At 53.4% G+C, this 16,767-nt stretch overlaps 1 protein-coding gene across 1 annotated transcript; it reads right to left on the bottom strand.

Annotated features, from left to right (window-relative positions):
- Window positions 1-126: 126 nt before the first annotated feature.
- GFRA4 (GDNF family receptor alpha 4) lies at window positions 127-13,087 on the bottom strand. The gene is made up of 6 exons (XM_037730047.1): window positions 12,971-13,087; window positions 10,367-10,758; window positions 10,020-10,129; window positions 9,785-9,919; window positions 9,414-9,505; window positions 127-2,547 (listed from the first exon to the last, which is right to left on the bottom strand). The coding sequence occupies exons 1-6, from the start codon at window positions 13,085-13,087 to the stop codon at window positions 2,392-2,394; spliced, it is 1,002 nt and encodes a 333-aa protein (XP_037585975.1). The 3' UTR covers window positions 127-2,391.
- Between the last annotated feature and the right edge of the window lie 3,680 nt (window positions 13,088-16,767).

The raw sequence follows: 16,767 nt of genomic DNA on the forward strand, positions 1-16,767 counted from the left end.
CTAAACACTAACCTAAGCTAATGCTAGGGTAGTGACTGAGACTTAAAAATAGATTTTAGAAGTAAAATCTAACTCCTCACACTCACACCCGTCATCCCAGGAGATCTTTCCTTGTGGTGGTTTTTGTGAGAATTGGCCATCCTGAGGACAGAGCCAGGATGACAGAGGCCTCCTGTCCTCTGGGCATGCCCTGCCTACCTTCTGAAATGACCAAATGACCCCATTGACCAAACTTGGCTGCAGCCACTGCAGTGGCTTCTAGATAGCCATTCCACCAAGAGACATTGCCCCTTGAGGAAAGTCAAACACACTGCCTACAGGGAGATGTTTTGGAGTGGAGAGGAAAATTGGCGCCTTCTCTTTTAAAGGCAATAATAGAATCAACTTTCAGTAACTGAATTTGTGCACAAAACGTTCTAAACACTAGTGAAGCCTGTTTCGTTGAACTAATTCTGCCTCTGGAAATGTTTTTGTTTTATAGTTATTTACAGTTTTGTTTGGATTCAAGCTTAGTTTGTTAATATGTATAATTTAGCATCTATTACACATGTAAATATGGAGTAAGTATTGTAAACTATTTCATTGCTGGGGATTGTGGGTGTTATACATACATTTAGGACTGCAATTTTTTGGTATTTTTTGTATTGTAAAATAACGGCTAATTTAAGCAGGAACAAGAGAACTAAGGGAGGTCTGTGCATTTTAAACACAAATGTGAAGAACTTGTATATAAACAAAAGTAAATAATACAAACTTCCTTCTGAAATAAAAGTAGATCTGGTAAAAATGTGGCTTTTGTTCTGAGTGTTTCATTTTGATTTTGCATTGTTTTGCCTGTATTTAAGCTTTTACCAGTTTTCAGACTGCCTCTGAGGGAGCACTTGACAGTTACGGAGGTGAAAGCTAAAACCCCTGCAGGCACCTCAGACACCCCTTCAAGCACTTGTGAGCCACAGACTTTCCGTGACAGCCTTTGTGTGCCTGCGGGGCAGCTGTGCCCTGGTGTGGGACCCTGCCTGTGGAGGCAGGGACAGCTCTGAGCAGTGGGGTGTGGACAGCCGTCTCACCCTTCCACTAACCACACCACTGTCTCCAGTGGTGCCATTATCCTTCCGCTTCGCGCTTTCCTCAAGGGCCCTTGAATGTGCCTCTAGGTTCTCTCCAAACTGCTAAATCTCAGGTGTGCTGACAGGTCTCAACTATGGCCACACTGTTGTCCTTGGCCTTGACTTTTTCATGAAGGTATTCCCATTGGCAAGGCCTTGTTTGGGGGCCTCCTGTGCGTCCCCACTTTATTTGGCTCCTACCCTCAGAATGGGTCAGAGTCATGCATTTCAGGACCTCAGAGCAGAGAGCAGATTCCCAGTGCAAGGGCTTCCTTCCAGAGGAATGAGGTCATTGACAGATGGAGAAAACACAAAGAAGACAGTCACTTCTATAGGGGAGGGCGGCAGGGTACTAGGGCCAGGAGCTGAGGTGAGGGCAGGAGCCTGGAGGAGGCTTGCCCACCAGAGCTCGGGTCTGACTTGGAGAGGGAAATGGCCGGACTAGTAGCCACAAACAAGTTGAGGACCTTGAAACTCTTCCAGGGAGGGCTGTGGAAGCCAGCAACAGTTTCTAACAGGATAGAAACCTGTGATTTGGTGGTACTGTGTCAGAGATAACGCTGTGTTTACCAAACCTACTGGGCCCACAGCTCATCATTTCCCAGCCTCCCTGTAGTTAGGTTGGAACCAAGCTAAGCCATGGCCAAGGAAAGGTTGGAAGAAGTGACGGGCACCAATTCCAAACTTGGCACACAAATGCTCCCACAGGGGACTCTCCTGAGAGCCACATGTCAAAGACACTGGAGGGACTGTGAGTCCGAGTCACCCCTTAGAGGCAGGCCACCTGATCAGTCAGAGCTGTGTTGGCCCTTGCATCACTGGAAAGCAAACTTGCGCTGTACTGATCCACTGAGATCTGGGGCTTTGTTACACCAGTTAGCTTTTCTTATTCTCGCTAATAAATCGGCACTTTCAAGTGCAGTGCACCTGTAACCAAAACCTAAAGTACGTGGCACTGGCTCAGCGTGTGGCCAGGTGGCGGGCAGTGAGGAGACAGATGCAGCTGGCAGGAAACTCAGGTCTCTGCCAGGCGGAGCAAAACACGTGGTAAGGCTGTTTTACTCGGTAATTCAGAAAGCAAACTCCATGCCTGCTGACTTTTTGGCTTGAGGGAAAGAAATGAAAAAGACATCGTCCTATGTGTTGATTATTATTGGCTGCTTTTGGCGACACATCACCAGAAGAAGTTTACTCCAGGAAAGAATTAGCCAGTTTACACGCAGAAGGGAAAAGGGGTGGAAAGACGTCAACCAGGGCCTTGCAATTCTGGAAAAGCCAACTGCTTCTAGTCCCCAAGCAGTAAGAGGTGCAGGTGAGCAACGAAGGCCCCGTGAGACTTAGTTGAACACAGTGAGGGCCTGGTGGTGACCATCCAATGAAGGGTGTGGTCTTCCCACTGGTGCCTGGAAACTGCAAAGCCACCAACTTGAGGGAGGGGCACCTGGTTAAGGAAGCAAAGAAAAAGCTGATGTGAGAACTGTTTCCAGGAACAAACCACGAGTGTAGTCACTGATCCTGGACCTGCCTGGAAATAAGTAAAGATGTAGTTAAATTTAAGAAACCATTAGCAAGGCCTTAAAAAAAAATAAAACAGTGGCAATTGAGGAAGTCCTAAATCCACCCTCAGGCAGGAAGACGGTTGTGAAAGCTGTGTCCACGAGAGCTGACAAGCTCAGATGTGGCCCAAAAGCAGAACTGGGCCTGAGTGAGGACTCCCCCCAGCCCAGGGCAGGGCCCAGCAGGACTGCAAAAATGCCCCAGAGCAGTGATTGCTGCATCTGCACCCGCTCCTTCCTGGGCAGGAGGGCTTAGGAAGCTGTTCTACCTGTTCTCATCACTACCTGCTGCGTGTGAGGTGGATTAAGTTGTCTTGTTAATTCAGGCTTGTGGGTCTTCAAAGGGCCACCTGAGGGTGACTGCATCACCTAGAGGTCTGGGCGGGGATGTGACCTTGTACTGTCCCCTTGGAGAGGGTGCCTGTGACCCCTGTAGGAGAGAGAGGAAGCACAAAACTGGTTTTGGTGATCAGAATGGCAAGCTGGGCCAGAGATCGGCTAGATGCTTACCACTCAATTTCTTCTTCCTGAGTCCACAGCTTCAACTGCATGGCCTGGGCTCATGGCGTCTGGGGAAAGCCATGGGACCAGCCCTCACCAATGATGTGTCACTTCAAGGCCATTCAGAGTGAGTGTCTCTTCCACTCTCTCCATCAACCTTGAAGGCTTATGTCGAAGGTGGTAATACAACAGAACTGAAGGAGCCTGGGTCCCTGAATGACTTTGTGAAACAGAGCATGATAGGCCAAAGGCAGTAGAATTAGGTATCTTTTCTTACCCTGCTTAAGTGAATTATTCTCTAGATTTATTCACCTAGTTCTTCAACAAAATTTTATTGAGCACATCAGGGCTAGGCACTGCATCAGGACCAGAGATTTTGCACTGAACAAAACAGACAAAAAGCTATGTCCTCCAGGAGTTCACAACCTAGCAGGGGAGATGATAATAAAACGTCAGAAAAGCGCTATGAAGAAAGGTAAAAGTAGGGCTGGGGGTAGAAAGTCCTGCAGGGATTGCTGCTTAACGTGGTGTGGCTGGGAAAGCTGTTCTGCTGACAGCTGAGCAGAAGGATGGGTGGAGGGAGCAGGAAGGAACGTGGAGGTCTGAGAGAAGAGCATTACAAACGGGTGACCTGTGCAGAGGCCCTGAGTGGGCAGCATGCCTGGTGGGCCTGCTGGATATTTGTGAGCATGAAAAAGTCTGTTCCCAGTTGTTTGCGCGCAGAACCTAACCTAGTTATAAACACAAAGTATTTAAGAGCTGGTTTAATATACAGCCAGTTTTCCAGGAATGCAACTACTGTGTAATCAAGGGAAAACTGAACTTTGTTTTCCTTAAAACTTATCACCAGCTGGTCTTCATTTTGGCAAATTCTGTCAACAACAGCGGTGTCATGCTTGGCATCCATATGGGTCACGTTTGAACAGACACGCCCTGCAGCCCCCCCAGCAAGAATTCCTTTCCACCCTGTGTCCCGGAAACAAGAAAGTGGTTAGCCTGGAAGATCCCAATGGCTGTCTCAAATGTGCTGGATGGAGTTGCCAGGGCCCATTGGCGTGCCCTGTAAGCCTTTCCTTCCACATTTGGTTTCTGTCCCTTGAAGACTCCATTCTCAGTTTGTGTTTTATTTTCTAGTGTGTGTCCTCATCTTCTTAATTTCTCTCTCTCTCCTGCCTTGAACTGAAGGTTCATTTGGGTGTGGGGAGACTTGCCCCGAGCAGAGCAGCTTCCCCAGACATCCTCTAATCCAGGCCTTCCCAGGCCTGGCGAGGCAGGGCCGTGCCCTTCTGCTTCAGCTCACACGCGTGCCAGGCTCACAGGCAAGCTGCTGTCCAGTCGAAGGACTGCTTCTAAAGCCCTGCACAGCCCCTGTCCTTCTGGCCCTCTGGAAATTTCACCGACCTGTGTCCACATTTCATACAAAAATGCGCTGGTTCTGTGAGCCTGACTCACTTGGTGGGCGGTGAGTGGTTTCCACTTCAACCTTGCACCTAATCACTGGGCTCCACACCAGGATGGGCGTTCATGAGCCGTGAAGTTTCCAGCAATAAATCCATGGACGTGTCCAGCACCTGCCTTTTTGCATCACCCCCACTCCCAGCCACCTGCCAGGCAACAGGTAACAGAGAGCCAGTCACGGGAGGGTAGTCTGGGGGAAGGACTGCAATCTCCCAAAGCCTGTGCACGAAAGTGACAGCTCCCTGGCAGGACAAGGAGGCTGACATTCAGATGTGGAGGAACAAGGCATGACTCATTCCTGTGGGCAGACTTAATACTGTATAAACCAGGACCTTTTTAGGTAGAGGTAACATAAGCCAAACTCTAACGTTCTTAGGCAGTACTATTAGTCTCCTGGGGCTGCCAGAATAACCACAACTTCAGTATCTGCAAACAAGAGAAACTGATTCTCACAGCTCTGGAGACCAGAAGTCTGAGATGCAGATGTTGGCAGGGCTGTAGTCTCTCTGGAGGCTCCAGGGGAATCTGTGCCTGCCTCCTCCAGCTTCTGGTGGCTTGTGGCTGCATCACCCCAATCCCTATCTCTGTCCTCCTGTGGCCTTTTGCTCAATGTGTCTGTTTAGTTTCCCTCTAGACACCTCTGCATCACTCTTATAAGATGCAGAGGTGAGACATACAGGTGTTGACAGCCCACTTGGATAATCCAGGATAAGCTCCTCTCAAGATCTGTAACTTGGCTGGGCGCAGTGGCTCACGCCTGTAATCCCAGCACTTTTGGAGGTCAAGGTGGGAGATTCACTTGGGTGAGGAGTTGGAGACCAGCGGGCAACATGGTGAGACCCTGTCTCTACTAAAAATAGCCAGGTGTGGTGGCACACACCTGTGGTCCCAGCTACTCAGGAGGCTGAGGTGGGAGGACTGCTTGAGCCTGTGAGTTTGAGGCTACAGTGGGCTTTGCGTGCACCACTGAACTCCAGCTTGGGTGACAGTAAGACTCTGTCTCAAAAAAAAAACAAACCACAACTTAATCGCATCTTTTGCCACAGAGGGCAATACTCTTGCCTACATATAAGGCAGTGTTTCCACGTTCCAGGGATTAGGACGTGGATGTATCTTTGGGACCACCGGCAGCCGTGAGGCAATCTCATAATTTTCAAATAGTTTCTGTCCTTTTTATTTTTCTGATCTTTTGGAAGCATATGCCTATATTTTTAATCCACAATTCTATTTTTGTTTGAAGTCATTTCATTTCTGGTTTTTATTTACTTTTTATTGAGACAGGGTCTCACTCTGTCACTCAGGCTGGAATACACTAGCACAATCATGGCTCACTGCAGGCAACTCCTGGGCTCAAGTGATCCTCCAGCCTCAGCCTCCTGAGTAGCTGGAACGACAGACATATATCACCATGCCTGACTAATTTATTTTTTAACTTTTTCTAGAGACAGGCTCCATGATGCCCAGGCTGGTCTCAAACTCCTGATCCCATGCAAACCTCCAGCCTCAGCCTCCCAACGTGCTGGGATTACAGGAGTAAGCCACCTTGCCCAGCCTCTAGTTTGTTTGTTTGTTTGTTTTTGAGACAGAGTAGTCCTCTGTCTCCCAGGCTGCAGTGCTGTGGCATGATCTTGGCTTATTGCAACCTCCACCTCCTGGGTTCAAGCAATTCTCCTGCCTCAGCCTCCTGGGTAGCTGGGATTATAGGCATGCACCACCACACCTGACGAAATTTTTGTATTTTTAGTAGGGATGGGGTTTCACCGTGTTGGCCAGGCTGTACTCGAACTCCCAGCCTCAAGTGATCCACCCACCTCAGCCTCCCAAAATGCACGAGCCACTGCACCCAGCTTCCTCCAGTTTTTTTTTTAATGCATACATTTTACTCTAATTAACTGACTCAAAAATGGAGAAGAGTTGAACACACTTTGATGTAGGGCAAATCATTTAGCAGATATAATTCTGCATTTGGGCTACGATGCCACTGTGGTGATCAGGACAAGGTGATGAGCCCTCACTCAATGCACATACCCCGCCTCTCCCCAACCCACCTACAGGTGTCCATTCTAACACAGGTGTGGGTGCCTGACAGTATTCCATCTTCTTTGTAAAGTGAGAATGGGCTAGACTCAGCTTCACTGCCCAGCAACTCCTTTTTTTCCTTTGGGAAACTGTCCTTTCCGTTCCATGTCACCATGGTGGGCTGAGATCACTCAGCGTTCTACAGAGGAGGCCCATTATCCATGCTGGGTCTATCAGAGTTCTGCCTGGGACAGTCCACGAATGCCGGAAGAGAGAGGTACCTCTCCCTACTGAGGCTGCTAAAAGGAGACACTGTAAAGCTGGGCTGCTGGTGGAAGTCTTAACCTCTCGGTGAGAGCTTGCCTGGCCGCAGGGGAAGCCAACACACAGATCAGCACAGGCAACATCATTTGAACCCTGGAGACAGCTGTGCCTGAAGCCCGCATGGCTCAGGCACATGCTCAAGTCACTCTGATTTGTTTGTTATAGTCAAGAGTCCTTGGCTGGGTGCAGTGGCTCACACTTGTAATCCCAGCACTTTAGGAGGCCAAGGTGGGTGGATCACCTGAGGTTAGAAGTTCAAGACCAGCCTGGCTAACATGGTGGAACCCCGTTTCTACTAAAAATACAAAAATTAGCTAGGCATGGTGGCATTAGCCTATAATCCCAGCTATTCGTGAAGATGAGGTGGGAGAATCGCTTGAACCTGGGAAGTGGAGGTTGCAGTGAGCCGACTGCACTCCAGGCTGGGTGACAGAGCGAGGCTCTGTCTCAAAAAAAGAGAGCCCTGACTGAAGCTGAGAGGCTGGTGGACAGCTGCCAGGAAACAGTGTTTGCGGGTTTGGTGTGAGCTGCTAAGTCCACACTTAGATCTCAGAGCTGGTGGCTCTTTTCCCCAACAGGACAGCTCCAGGCCTGAGTTTTTGTGTGGTCTAACCCCTGTGACTTAGGTCAGGATCTCTAGAAGCCAAGCCTAAGACAGGAATTCTCAAATGCCATGATTTATGGAGGGAACGCCTTCAGGGGAGCCTGCCAGTGAGGAAAGCAGGAGGAGGCAGGCAGGGTAGAAGCTGAGCCAGGCAGGGGTCCCAGCTGGAGCCTAGCCTCAGCTTGACCCCAAAGGGGCTCTGGACCAGGAACAGCACACAACAATGCCATGTTCCTTGAGGCAGTCAGTCACCAACTGCAGTTGCCTCTGGGAGCAGAGTAAAACCCAACAGGCATTTCTGGGAGTGCAGTTCCCTACAGAAGGGATAGCTCTGAGCTGTTACAAGCCACCATTCCCAGTGGCTGCGGGATGTGCTGTACTGGCCCGGAGAAGTCCCTGAGCAAGGCCCCGACAACCTCCACTTCAGCCTCCTGCCACAGAAGGAGCAGCCAGAGGCACAGGAACCCTTTTCTTATCAGGAGTTTCCAAGTTTTGGAGGAAGAAGGAGGCAGGCAGGAGGCAGGAAGATCGCTTCACCCCAGGTGTTCAAGGCTGCAGTGGACTATGATCATGCCACTGCACCCCCACCTGGTGACAGAGTGAGACCCTATCTCAGAAACACAGACCACCCTTGGCATCTGCTGGGTCCACATCGGGCAGTGTGTGTGACATGGCCACCCCCGGCTGCAAGGGAGGCTAGGAAATAGTTTCATTATCTGAGTACTAGTAGAGAAGGAAAGAAGAGATGAAAGCAATGGCAATCCCTGGCATGAGGAGCTGACAGCTGATTCATCTCAGCTTCCTTAGGTGAGGTGATGGGGCCCAGACAGGTTCTGAGGCCATCTGAGGTCACGCAGGCCAGCAGGGGCACACACTGCAGCAGACCGTGGTCTCCAGGCTCCCAGGTCACAGATCACATAAAAGCAAGGTCAGTCTCAGTGCACATGGGTTTAATAAGCACTGTATGCCATTCCCATGGCTGTGGGAAACCAGGGGGAAGATGGCCACAAGGCCAGTGCCAGGCAGAGCACAGCGTGGGGCCCATGCAGCAGCATATGGAGAACAGGAAGGACTGCCAGCATGCTCATGGTGCACAGGTGGCAATGGTGGGTAACGCCCAGCGGGAGGATGCAGTGTTAGAAGGGGTCTTGCCTGTTAAGTCTGCCCAATGCATTCCTAGGGAATTATCTGCTTGGCAGGCTGATACCATTTCCTAGATTTCTGGGAGTCTGGAAGGTCTCTGACCTTCCCTAGGTGATCTGGGGCTCCAGGGAGGCTTCAGCTACAGAAGTGACCCTCTACTGATTCACCTTCTGAGAGACCCCAATTGTCTCAAGGTCTATGGGTAAAGGGACCTACAACCAAGATGCCTCCTGACAGGGAGAGTGGGGGCTTTGCAGTAAGGCCCAGCCTACATCCCTTGCTCCAGGGGATGGCACACAGGATGTCCAGACCCACAAAGGGCAGCAGGGTGAGAGCACCAGGGCCGGTGTGGGAGGTAGGCCAGTCCCTTTTCAATGGGCCAGTAGGCCACAGAGGTGGCCCAGGCAGGCAGGGTGGGGTAGCTGGCTGTGCTGTCCGAGATCGCTGTCCTAGTCAGAGTAGGGCCAGAAGAGCCAGGACAGGGAGTATGGAGAGCAGGGAGTGCCCCTCCAGGGCCCCGCCTGCGGAAGACACCTTGAGAGTGGGAGCCGAGTGCAGACTTGAGGCAGAAGACTGGCTCTGCCCTCTGCCTGCACCCCCACCCCAGGCCCCTCATGCCTCCACCCAGGCCCACCCAGCATGGAAGCGTGTGAAGGGGACGGTGGGGGAGGTGCCAGCTTACCCTCCCCTCCCTGCACCTACCTGCAGGAGGCTGTGCTCAGGGTTCCCTTGGGGGTTCAGCTGGTCCAGCAGGACTGGGGGCCACCGGCTGGCAAAGGCCTGAATGGCACCATCTATGGGGGGAGGGTTTCAGGGTGTGCTTGGCTGGGAAACGCTCTCCCAGGGCCCTGCTCCGTGGGGACAAACTGAGAGATCTCCTGCTGCAAAGACTGGCTCCTTGGGAGGGAAGGTGCGTGGTGAGGAATAATAAAATAATAAGGACAGCTGCGATAGAGTGACTCAACTGTACAGTCTTCCACTCTCCCCTCTTAAATGGCTCCTGGCAAGGTGGCTTGGAAGGGGGCAGTAAGCCGACCCAGCCTTCCCCCTCCACCTCCGCCCGGGCCCCTCACCCAAGCAGGGGTTCCTGGTAAAGAGCCCCCGGAAGGTTTCGCAGTCCTCACGCCGGTTCCCGCTGGCTCCGCAGTGGCACCAGGGCGCCACGCGCGCGCTCGCGTTGTCCACGTAGTTGGGAGTGACAGCTGTGCCTGCGGGGACGCCGACGGCGAGGTCATCGATCGGCCCACCCAGGCAGAGGCATCCCCTGGAGAGCCCGCCCCCCCGCGCCCAGATCCCAGCCGTGCGTACCCATGAGGCCCGCGTAGGCGCGCACGCAGCGGGCGCGCTGGTCCCACAGGCAACCGTCGGGGGCGCTGGGCGCGGGCGCGCAGGAGGCCTGAAAGGCCAGGAGGCGGGGCCTGCTGGGAGGGAGGGCGGTGAGCTGGAGAGAGGCCCCGCCCCCACCTCGCCCTCGCCACGGCCCCGCCCCCACTCCACCCTTACCCTACCCTCGCCGCGGCCCCGCCCCCGCTCCTCGCCCCAGTTCCACCCTCGCCGCGGCCGGGTCCCTGCTCACTGCTCCCTGCTCCCGGCTCCCGGCTCCCGGCTCCCGGCTCCCCGCTCCCGCTCCCCGCTCCGCCCCCGCCCGCGCGCACCTGCAGACCCGGCTGCGCTCGCAAACCCCTAAGGGCTCCAGGCAGGAGGGAGGCGCGGGGCCGGGCCCGGAGAAGGCGCAGGAGGGCACGAAGGTCTGGCGCCGGCGTTCGGCGCACGCGGAGCCCCCGCAGGGGCAGAAGAGCAGCGCGTAGGTGAGCGCGGGTGGCCCGCGGGCGAAGAAGCGGCGCAGGGCGCGGCGGCAGCGGGCGCGGGGACACCTCCCCTGCGCGGCCCGGCCCAGGCACTGCGCCACGTACTCGGAGCGCAGCCGCTGGCACAGAGCGTTCGCCGTGCAGGCTTCGGCCGCGTCCACACATCGGTTCCCTCCGGCCGAATTCACCGACCCTGGGAAAGGGGCGGGCCGGTTGCAGGTCTCGGTGCGGCGCCCTGCCTGCAAACTTCACCCAGTCTGTCCATGCCCCCGGAAGGTGGGGGACGCTGAAAACCCGAGGAGGCACAGAGTATAGCCCAAAGACGGGGCCGGCTGGCACAGACCGGCGCTCTGTCGTGGGGATGGGCAGCGGCGGGCTCTCGAGGGCCTTGCAACACGTCAGGGATGGAGAGGGCGCAACGAGGCTGAGCCAGGCCTTCCCCAGAAGCTGAGGCCCCTCCTTCCTAGGCATCACTACCACTCTCAGAACGGCCACACAAGTCCAAAGACAGGTCCAGGGGCTCCTCCCACCCTCACGGGCCCTATCTGACAGGGGAACAATGAGGCTTTCTGGGGATCTGGCCAATGGAGACTTGAAAACCAGAGATGAGCTGGGCGCGGTGGCTCATGCCTGTAATCCTAGCACTTTGGGAGGCCGAGGTGGATCACCCGAGGTCAGGAGCTCGAGACCATATTGGCATGGCCAATACAGTATGGTGAAACCCCCCTCTACTAAAAATACAAAAATTAGCCAAGCGTGGCGGCAGGGGCCTGTAATCCCAGCTACTGAGGAGGCTGAGGCAGCAGAATTGCTTGAACTCGGGAGGCAGAGGTTGCAGTGAGCCAAGATCAGGCCACTGTACTTCAGCCTGGGTGACAGAGTGAAAGTTCATGTCCAAAAAACAACAAAAACAGAGAAGGCATTGAAGACAGTGGCTGCTCCTAGTCTCTTAATGACAGGCTGGGATGCCACACCTTTTCTCCTCTACAGACTCCGCCTCACCCCTTATCCCCCACCACGGAGACCCTCTGGATGGGTCTATCGGTTTCTGTTTCTCCCTCTGTCCTGACCTCCTGCTCCTCCTCCTGCCCCCTGCATCGGTGTCTTCCCTCCCTAGCCCTTCCTGATGCTCCCTTGAGTCAAGGTCATCCTGGCCCATCTGGACTGCCTTCCCCCAGCCCCTCTACTCTCCCCCGGCAGCGGGAGAGAGGATTCACTGAAGAGCTGAGTCCTGGCTGCCAGGGTTTGGATTCAGAGAGGGCCCTGACGACACATCGCAGAGCTTTATCCTGAGCCACAGGACCCAAGGGTTCATCAGTGGTTTTAGTGACTGGGTCCCATGATAAGTGGCACCCTGCTGGGGACAGATGAGGTGTTTGGCACCACAGAGTCACACACCAGGAGTTGGGTAGACAAAGGGTGAGCTCTGCTCAGATGCCCCACAGGCTATGTCTAAATCGAGCCAGGGTAACTCGAAGTTGGGACTTGGTAGCCCCTTTCTAGGACCTGAGTCACCAAAACCAGGCTAATCAAATCCCCCCAGCCCCACAAGTCCTCCAGTTTGGAGCACCTCCTTGAGACTAGAAGCCTTTCTGGTGCCCAGCCTGAGTGAAGGTGCACAGCCCCACCTCTCATGCCTCTCCCTGTGTGTGTGCACAGGGGATAGGGGGTGGTCTCCTGCCCCAAGGCTAGGAGCAGGGTGCCTCTCTGGCAATGGCTGTGTCTTTCAGGCTGTGGATTGGACCGCGTAGTGAGAGTGTTGTGACTTCAGCACTGGCCTCTGCAGGAAGGATGAACATAGGTTGAGGGCTTAGAATGGTCCCTGAGTGGAGGGGATAGATGGCAGCAGGGCAAGTCCTCCCTTCCTCCCCTCCCCAAAGGGCACACTTGGCTGTCCTCCCACAGCCTTGCCAGGCACATCCCCAGGCCTCAGCCGCACACACAAGCACCTGGTGTCACCTAAGGGCTTGAACCCACCTCTGCCTGTTGCCTACCTGCCACCCTTGCCCAGAACACCTTTACCCCATCTCCACTCTCACAGCAGCTCATCTCCTCCGCCTTAAACCTTTACCAGATTCCACTTTCCACATCACACCCGGTAAAGTGACCCCTCCCTCCGAGACAGCCGTGCAGGGAAGGAGCAGTCCAAGAAGGTGGAACAACAGATACAAGACACTGAAGATTCGCAGCAAGAATCTGTGTGAAGAGTTGGAGGGCTGGGGCCGAGGGAAGGGTGAGAGAGTTGGGAGATGGCAGATAACAGGCAAAAGTTCCTGGGGCAGGGGCACTGAGACTGGACTCGGGAGGGGTTGGAGGCTTGGCTTGGCTGGGAGGCGAGCTGCTCAGCACATAGTGGGGTCAATTCCCAGGTGTCCCCAAGCCCTGCGCACAGGCCTCTCATGGCAACCCTTCCGGTGGTTCAGCTTTTCCTGGAATCTGTTGCCCTCTCACCTTGTCACTGAGGAGCAGTGACAGAGAAGCCAGAGTTCGGGGGTCCAGGGGAGGAGAGGGGTGCTCACCCAGTGGCAGCAGCAGGAGCAGCAGTGCAGGCCCCAGGCAGCAGACCATGGTCGACCTTGAACAGAGAAGGATGGCTGGCAGAGCCCTCGTCTGATAGGCGTCCCCTTCCTAGCGCCTTTGGAGCAGGAGCACGGTGAAAACGCCGAGATCTGTGCAGACGCCCCTGGGAGGAGCCTTTGCTGCGACAACTCCCCACCCTCATTCAGTCTCCACCCCAGGCTGCACCTTCAGGTAAGCCTGGGAGCCGTGTGATTCAACACCTGCATGTGCCTAGATGGACCCCAATGCACTGGCCCCGCCATGCATACCCAGCAACACACAGCCCCCTGGGAGACCTGGTCTCTTCCATGCTAAACTAGGAACGCTATGAAACAGCATTGTTCTTTTCCTTTTTTATAGAATTTTATTTTAAACTTAAAAACATTTTTTTGAATAGAGATGAGGTCTCGCTCTGTTCCCCAGGCTGGTCTTGAACTCCTGGGCTCAAATGATCGTCTCACCTCAGTCTCTCAAAGTGCTAGGATGACAGGTGTGAGCCACCGTGCCCGGCCTATTTTAAACATTTTATTGTTGACTAATTTTAGACTAGCAAAAAAGTTGGAAAATGTGAGCGTTTTCCTTACACCCTTCAACCAGCTTTCCCTAATGGTACATCTTATTAATCACGGCCCAGTCATTACAGCTAGGAAACTAACCTTGGTACAATCCTAGTAACGAAACTGTAGACCATTTTGCATTTCCCGTTTTTTCACTAATTTCCTTTTTCAGTTCCCAGATCCATTCTAGGACCCCACAGCACAGCCGTCTCCTACGTCTCCTCAGTCTGGGAGTTCCTTCCTTATCTTTATCCTTGACACTTTGGAATAATTCTGGCCAGTTATTTTGTAAAATGTTTCTCTTGAGTTAGCTGATGTTTTCTTCTGATCAGAATGAGATACAGCCTTGTTTTGACTAACCAAAAAGTTACTCTATAAGTAAATATTAAGGTTAAAAATCTCATCCAACCTGGGCAACAGAGTAAGGCCCTGTCTCAAATAAAGTCTCAATACTTACATTTAAAAAGTGACCAAAAAAGCCCTACCATGATTTGTCTTGACTATTTTTTTTTTTTTTTTTTTTTTGAGACCGAGTCTTGCTCTGTCACCCAGGCTAGAGCTCAATGCAACCTCCACCTCTCAGATTCAAACGATTATCCTGCCTCAGCCTCCCGAGTAGCTGGGATTACAGGCACAGGCCACCATGCCTGGCTAGTGTTTGTATTTTTAGTAAAGATGAGGTTTCACCTTGTCAGCCAGGCTCATCTCAAACTCCTGATCTCAGGTGATCTACCCACCCTGGCCTCCCAAAGTGCTGGGATTACAGGTGTGCGCCACTGCGCCCAGCCTATTGCAACCTGTTTTATCAGCAAGGTCTTTGTGACCTGTATCTTGTGCTGACCTCCTAGACAGCACAAGATACAGGTCACAGCACCTGTGACTTAGGATGCCTTAACTGTCTGCAAACACAGCCCAGTGGTCTCAACCTTATTTTACCTAGCCCCTCTGCAAGACGCAGTTGCTCTGGTTCACATGCCTCCGACACATCCTCCTGTGTTCTGGCATGTGGGAGGAAAGAGAGATGAGGTAAGGAAACTCAAAACCAAGCTCTGACCATGCAGGGCAGGCACACTCTCCCACCTGTCTGTGGGTGCCACAACTCAAGGGAGGGGGAGGGAGAGAAGAAGGCATGACAGATGGCCCTGGGTTACGGAGTGCCAGGGAAGCCCAAGCAGCTGTTGTTGGATGGTCAAAGAGAGGGCATCACAGCTGAGCTGGGCTCGCTCACTGCTCCCGGCTGGATGTCCACTCTGCCCCTCAGCATCCCGGCTCAGCCTCAGGGTCCATGACTGCCCTCCTGCGTTCCAGTCACTTCTGTGTCCCTCCTGCTTCTGCTGTTGGCCCCTTGCCAGCTCTGTTCTGCTGAGCTTCTCTTCAGTTCCCAGCACAGCCAGGTGATCCCCAGCTCCAGACAGGCCTCTCCCCAAGACTGGGGCTCCCCCTCCCACACCTTCTTTCTGTCCCATGTGACCTTCCCAGGGTTCCACACTGAATTGGGAAGGGACAGAGCAGGTGCTGGGCAGTCTTAGGGAATAGCCAATAGGGCAGAGTTGGCCTCCCCTAGGGTCCCTTGTAGCTGGAGTCCCGCAGGGTCCAGACACCCCCTCCTGAAGGGTAAGAGACGGGGAGGTATATTAAATGTTTCTTTAGATTCCTTTTTTTTTTTTTTTTTTGAGACAGAGTCTTGCTCTTGTCACCCAGGCTGGAGTGCAATGGCGAAATCTGAGCTCACTGAAACCTCCACATCCTGGGCTCAAGTAATTCTCCTGCCTCACCCTCCTGAGTAGCTGGGATTACAGGTGCCCACCACCATGCCCAGCTAATTTTTGTATTTTTCGTAGAGACAGCGTTTCACCATTTTGGCCAGGCTGGTCTCTAACTCCTGACCTCAGCTGATCCTCCCACCGCCTGGCCTTAGATTCTCTGTTTTATGATGGTTTAACATCTCAGGGTGGGGGCTTGTTGGCTGGGGAGAAAATGCTGATTCCTGGAGATCAGAAACAACTCACGCCTTTCATATGCAAACCAACCAATCTGAACTCCATACAGCAACCACCCCCTTCAAGGAACTCTCATGTCCCAAGCCAGTGTTTCCCCTGCCCTAAACCAGCCCAGGGCCAGGTACTGACCCAGACAGCTAGAGCCCAGCCCCACACCCTAGAGCCCACCAGGATGATTCAAAAGGCCAGTCCTACCCCCTTCCCCGGCCTGCCTTGCCTTTCCAGTGGAGATGTCAATGAGGGCTGTGCCTCTGCCTTCCCCTCGCTCCTGATTCTGTCCCTGGACCAAACCTGGTGCCTCCTGCCCCACTGTGGCCCCGCATGGTGGGAAACTGTAATAACCTCTTTCAGTGGCATCGGCCCCTCTGTGTCATCATTCAGTCACCTTCATAAATTAAAATGTTGCAGATACAACTAAGGCAGGAGGGGGAGCTTTAGAGAGCACTCTCACCCAGGCCCTTGGGCTTGTGGAGTGGAGCCTGCACTGAGGCTGCCTCCTCGAAATCAGTTTGGGGATGGTTTTGGTATGTGGCATCAGCTGGCTGATACAGGCCACTTGGCAGCTCTTGCATGAAGCAAAGGGAGAATGTGAATGCCCAAGGGAGGGTGGAGTGACAGGGCAAAGAGGGTGTTCAAAGTAGGCAGCACCGTCCTGTGCCCAAACACACAGCTGGGGCCCTGGCTGCCATCTGGGCTCAGCCTGCCAGCCACCACCCCTTGTGGTCCTCAGGGCACTTGGTAGGGTTGAATTTATACAGGAAAAAAAACTGAGGTCCAAGTGCAACATGTCTTTTTTAAATTTCTTTCTTTTTTTTTTTTTTTGAGACAGTCTCGCTCTGTTGCCCAGGCTGGAGTGCAATGGCCCGATCTTGGCTCCCTGCACCCTCCGCCTCCTGGGCTCAAGGAGTTCTCCTGCCTCAACCTTCCGAGTAGCTGGGATTACAGGTGCATGCCACCACACCCAGCTAATGTTTTATATTTTCGGTAGAAATGGTGTTTCATCATGTTGGCCAGGCTGTTTGTTGGTCATCATGACCTCAAACTCCTGACCTCATGATCCGCCCTCCTCAGCCTCCCAAAGTGCTGGGATTACAGGTGTATGCCACCTCGCCTGGCCTAAAATTTCTTTTTC

Source organism: Cebus imitator, unplaced genomic scaffold (genome assembly GCF_001604975.1).
Source record: "Cebus imitator isolate Cc_AM_T3 unplaced genomic scaffold, Cebus_imitator-1.0 Scaffold328, whole genome shotgun sequence".
Lineage (NCBI taxonomy): Eukaryota > Metazoa > Chordata > Mammalia > Primates > Cebidae > Cebus > Cebus imitator.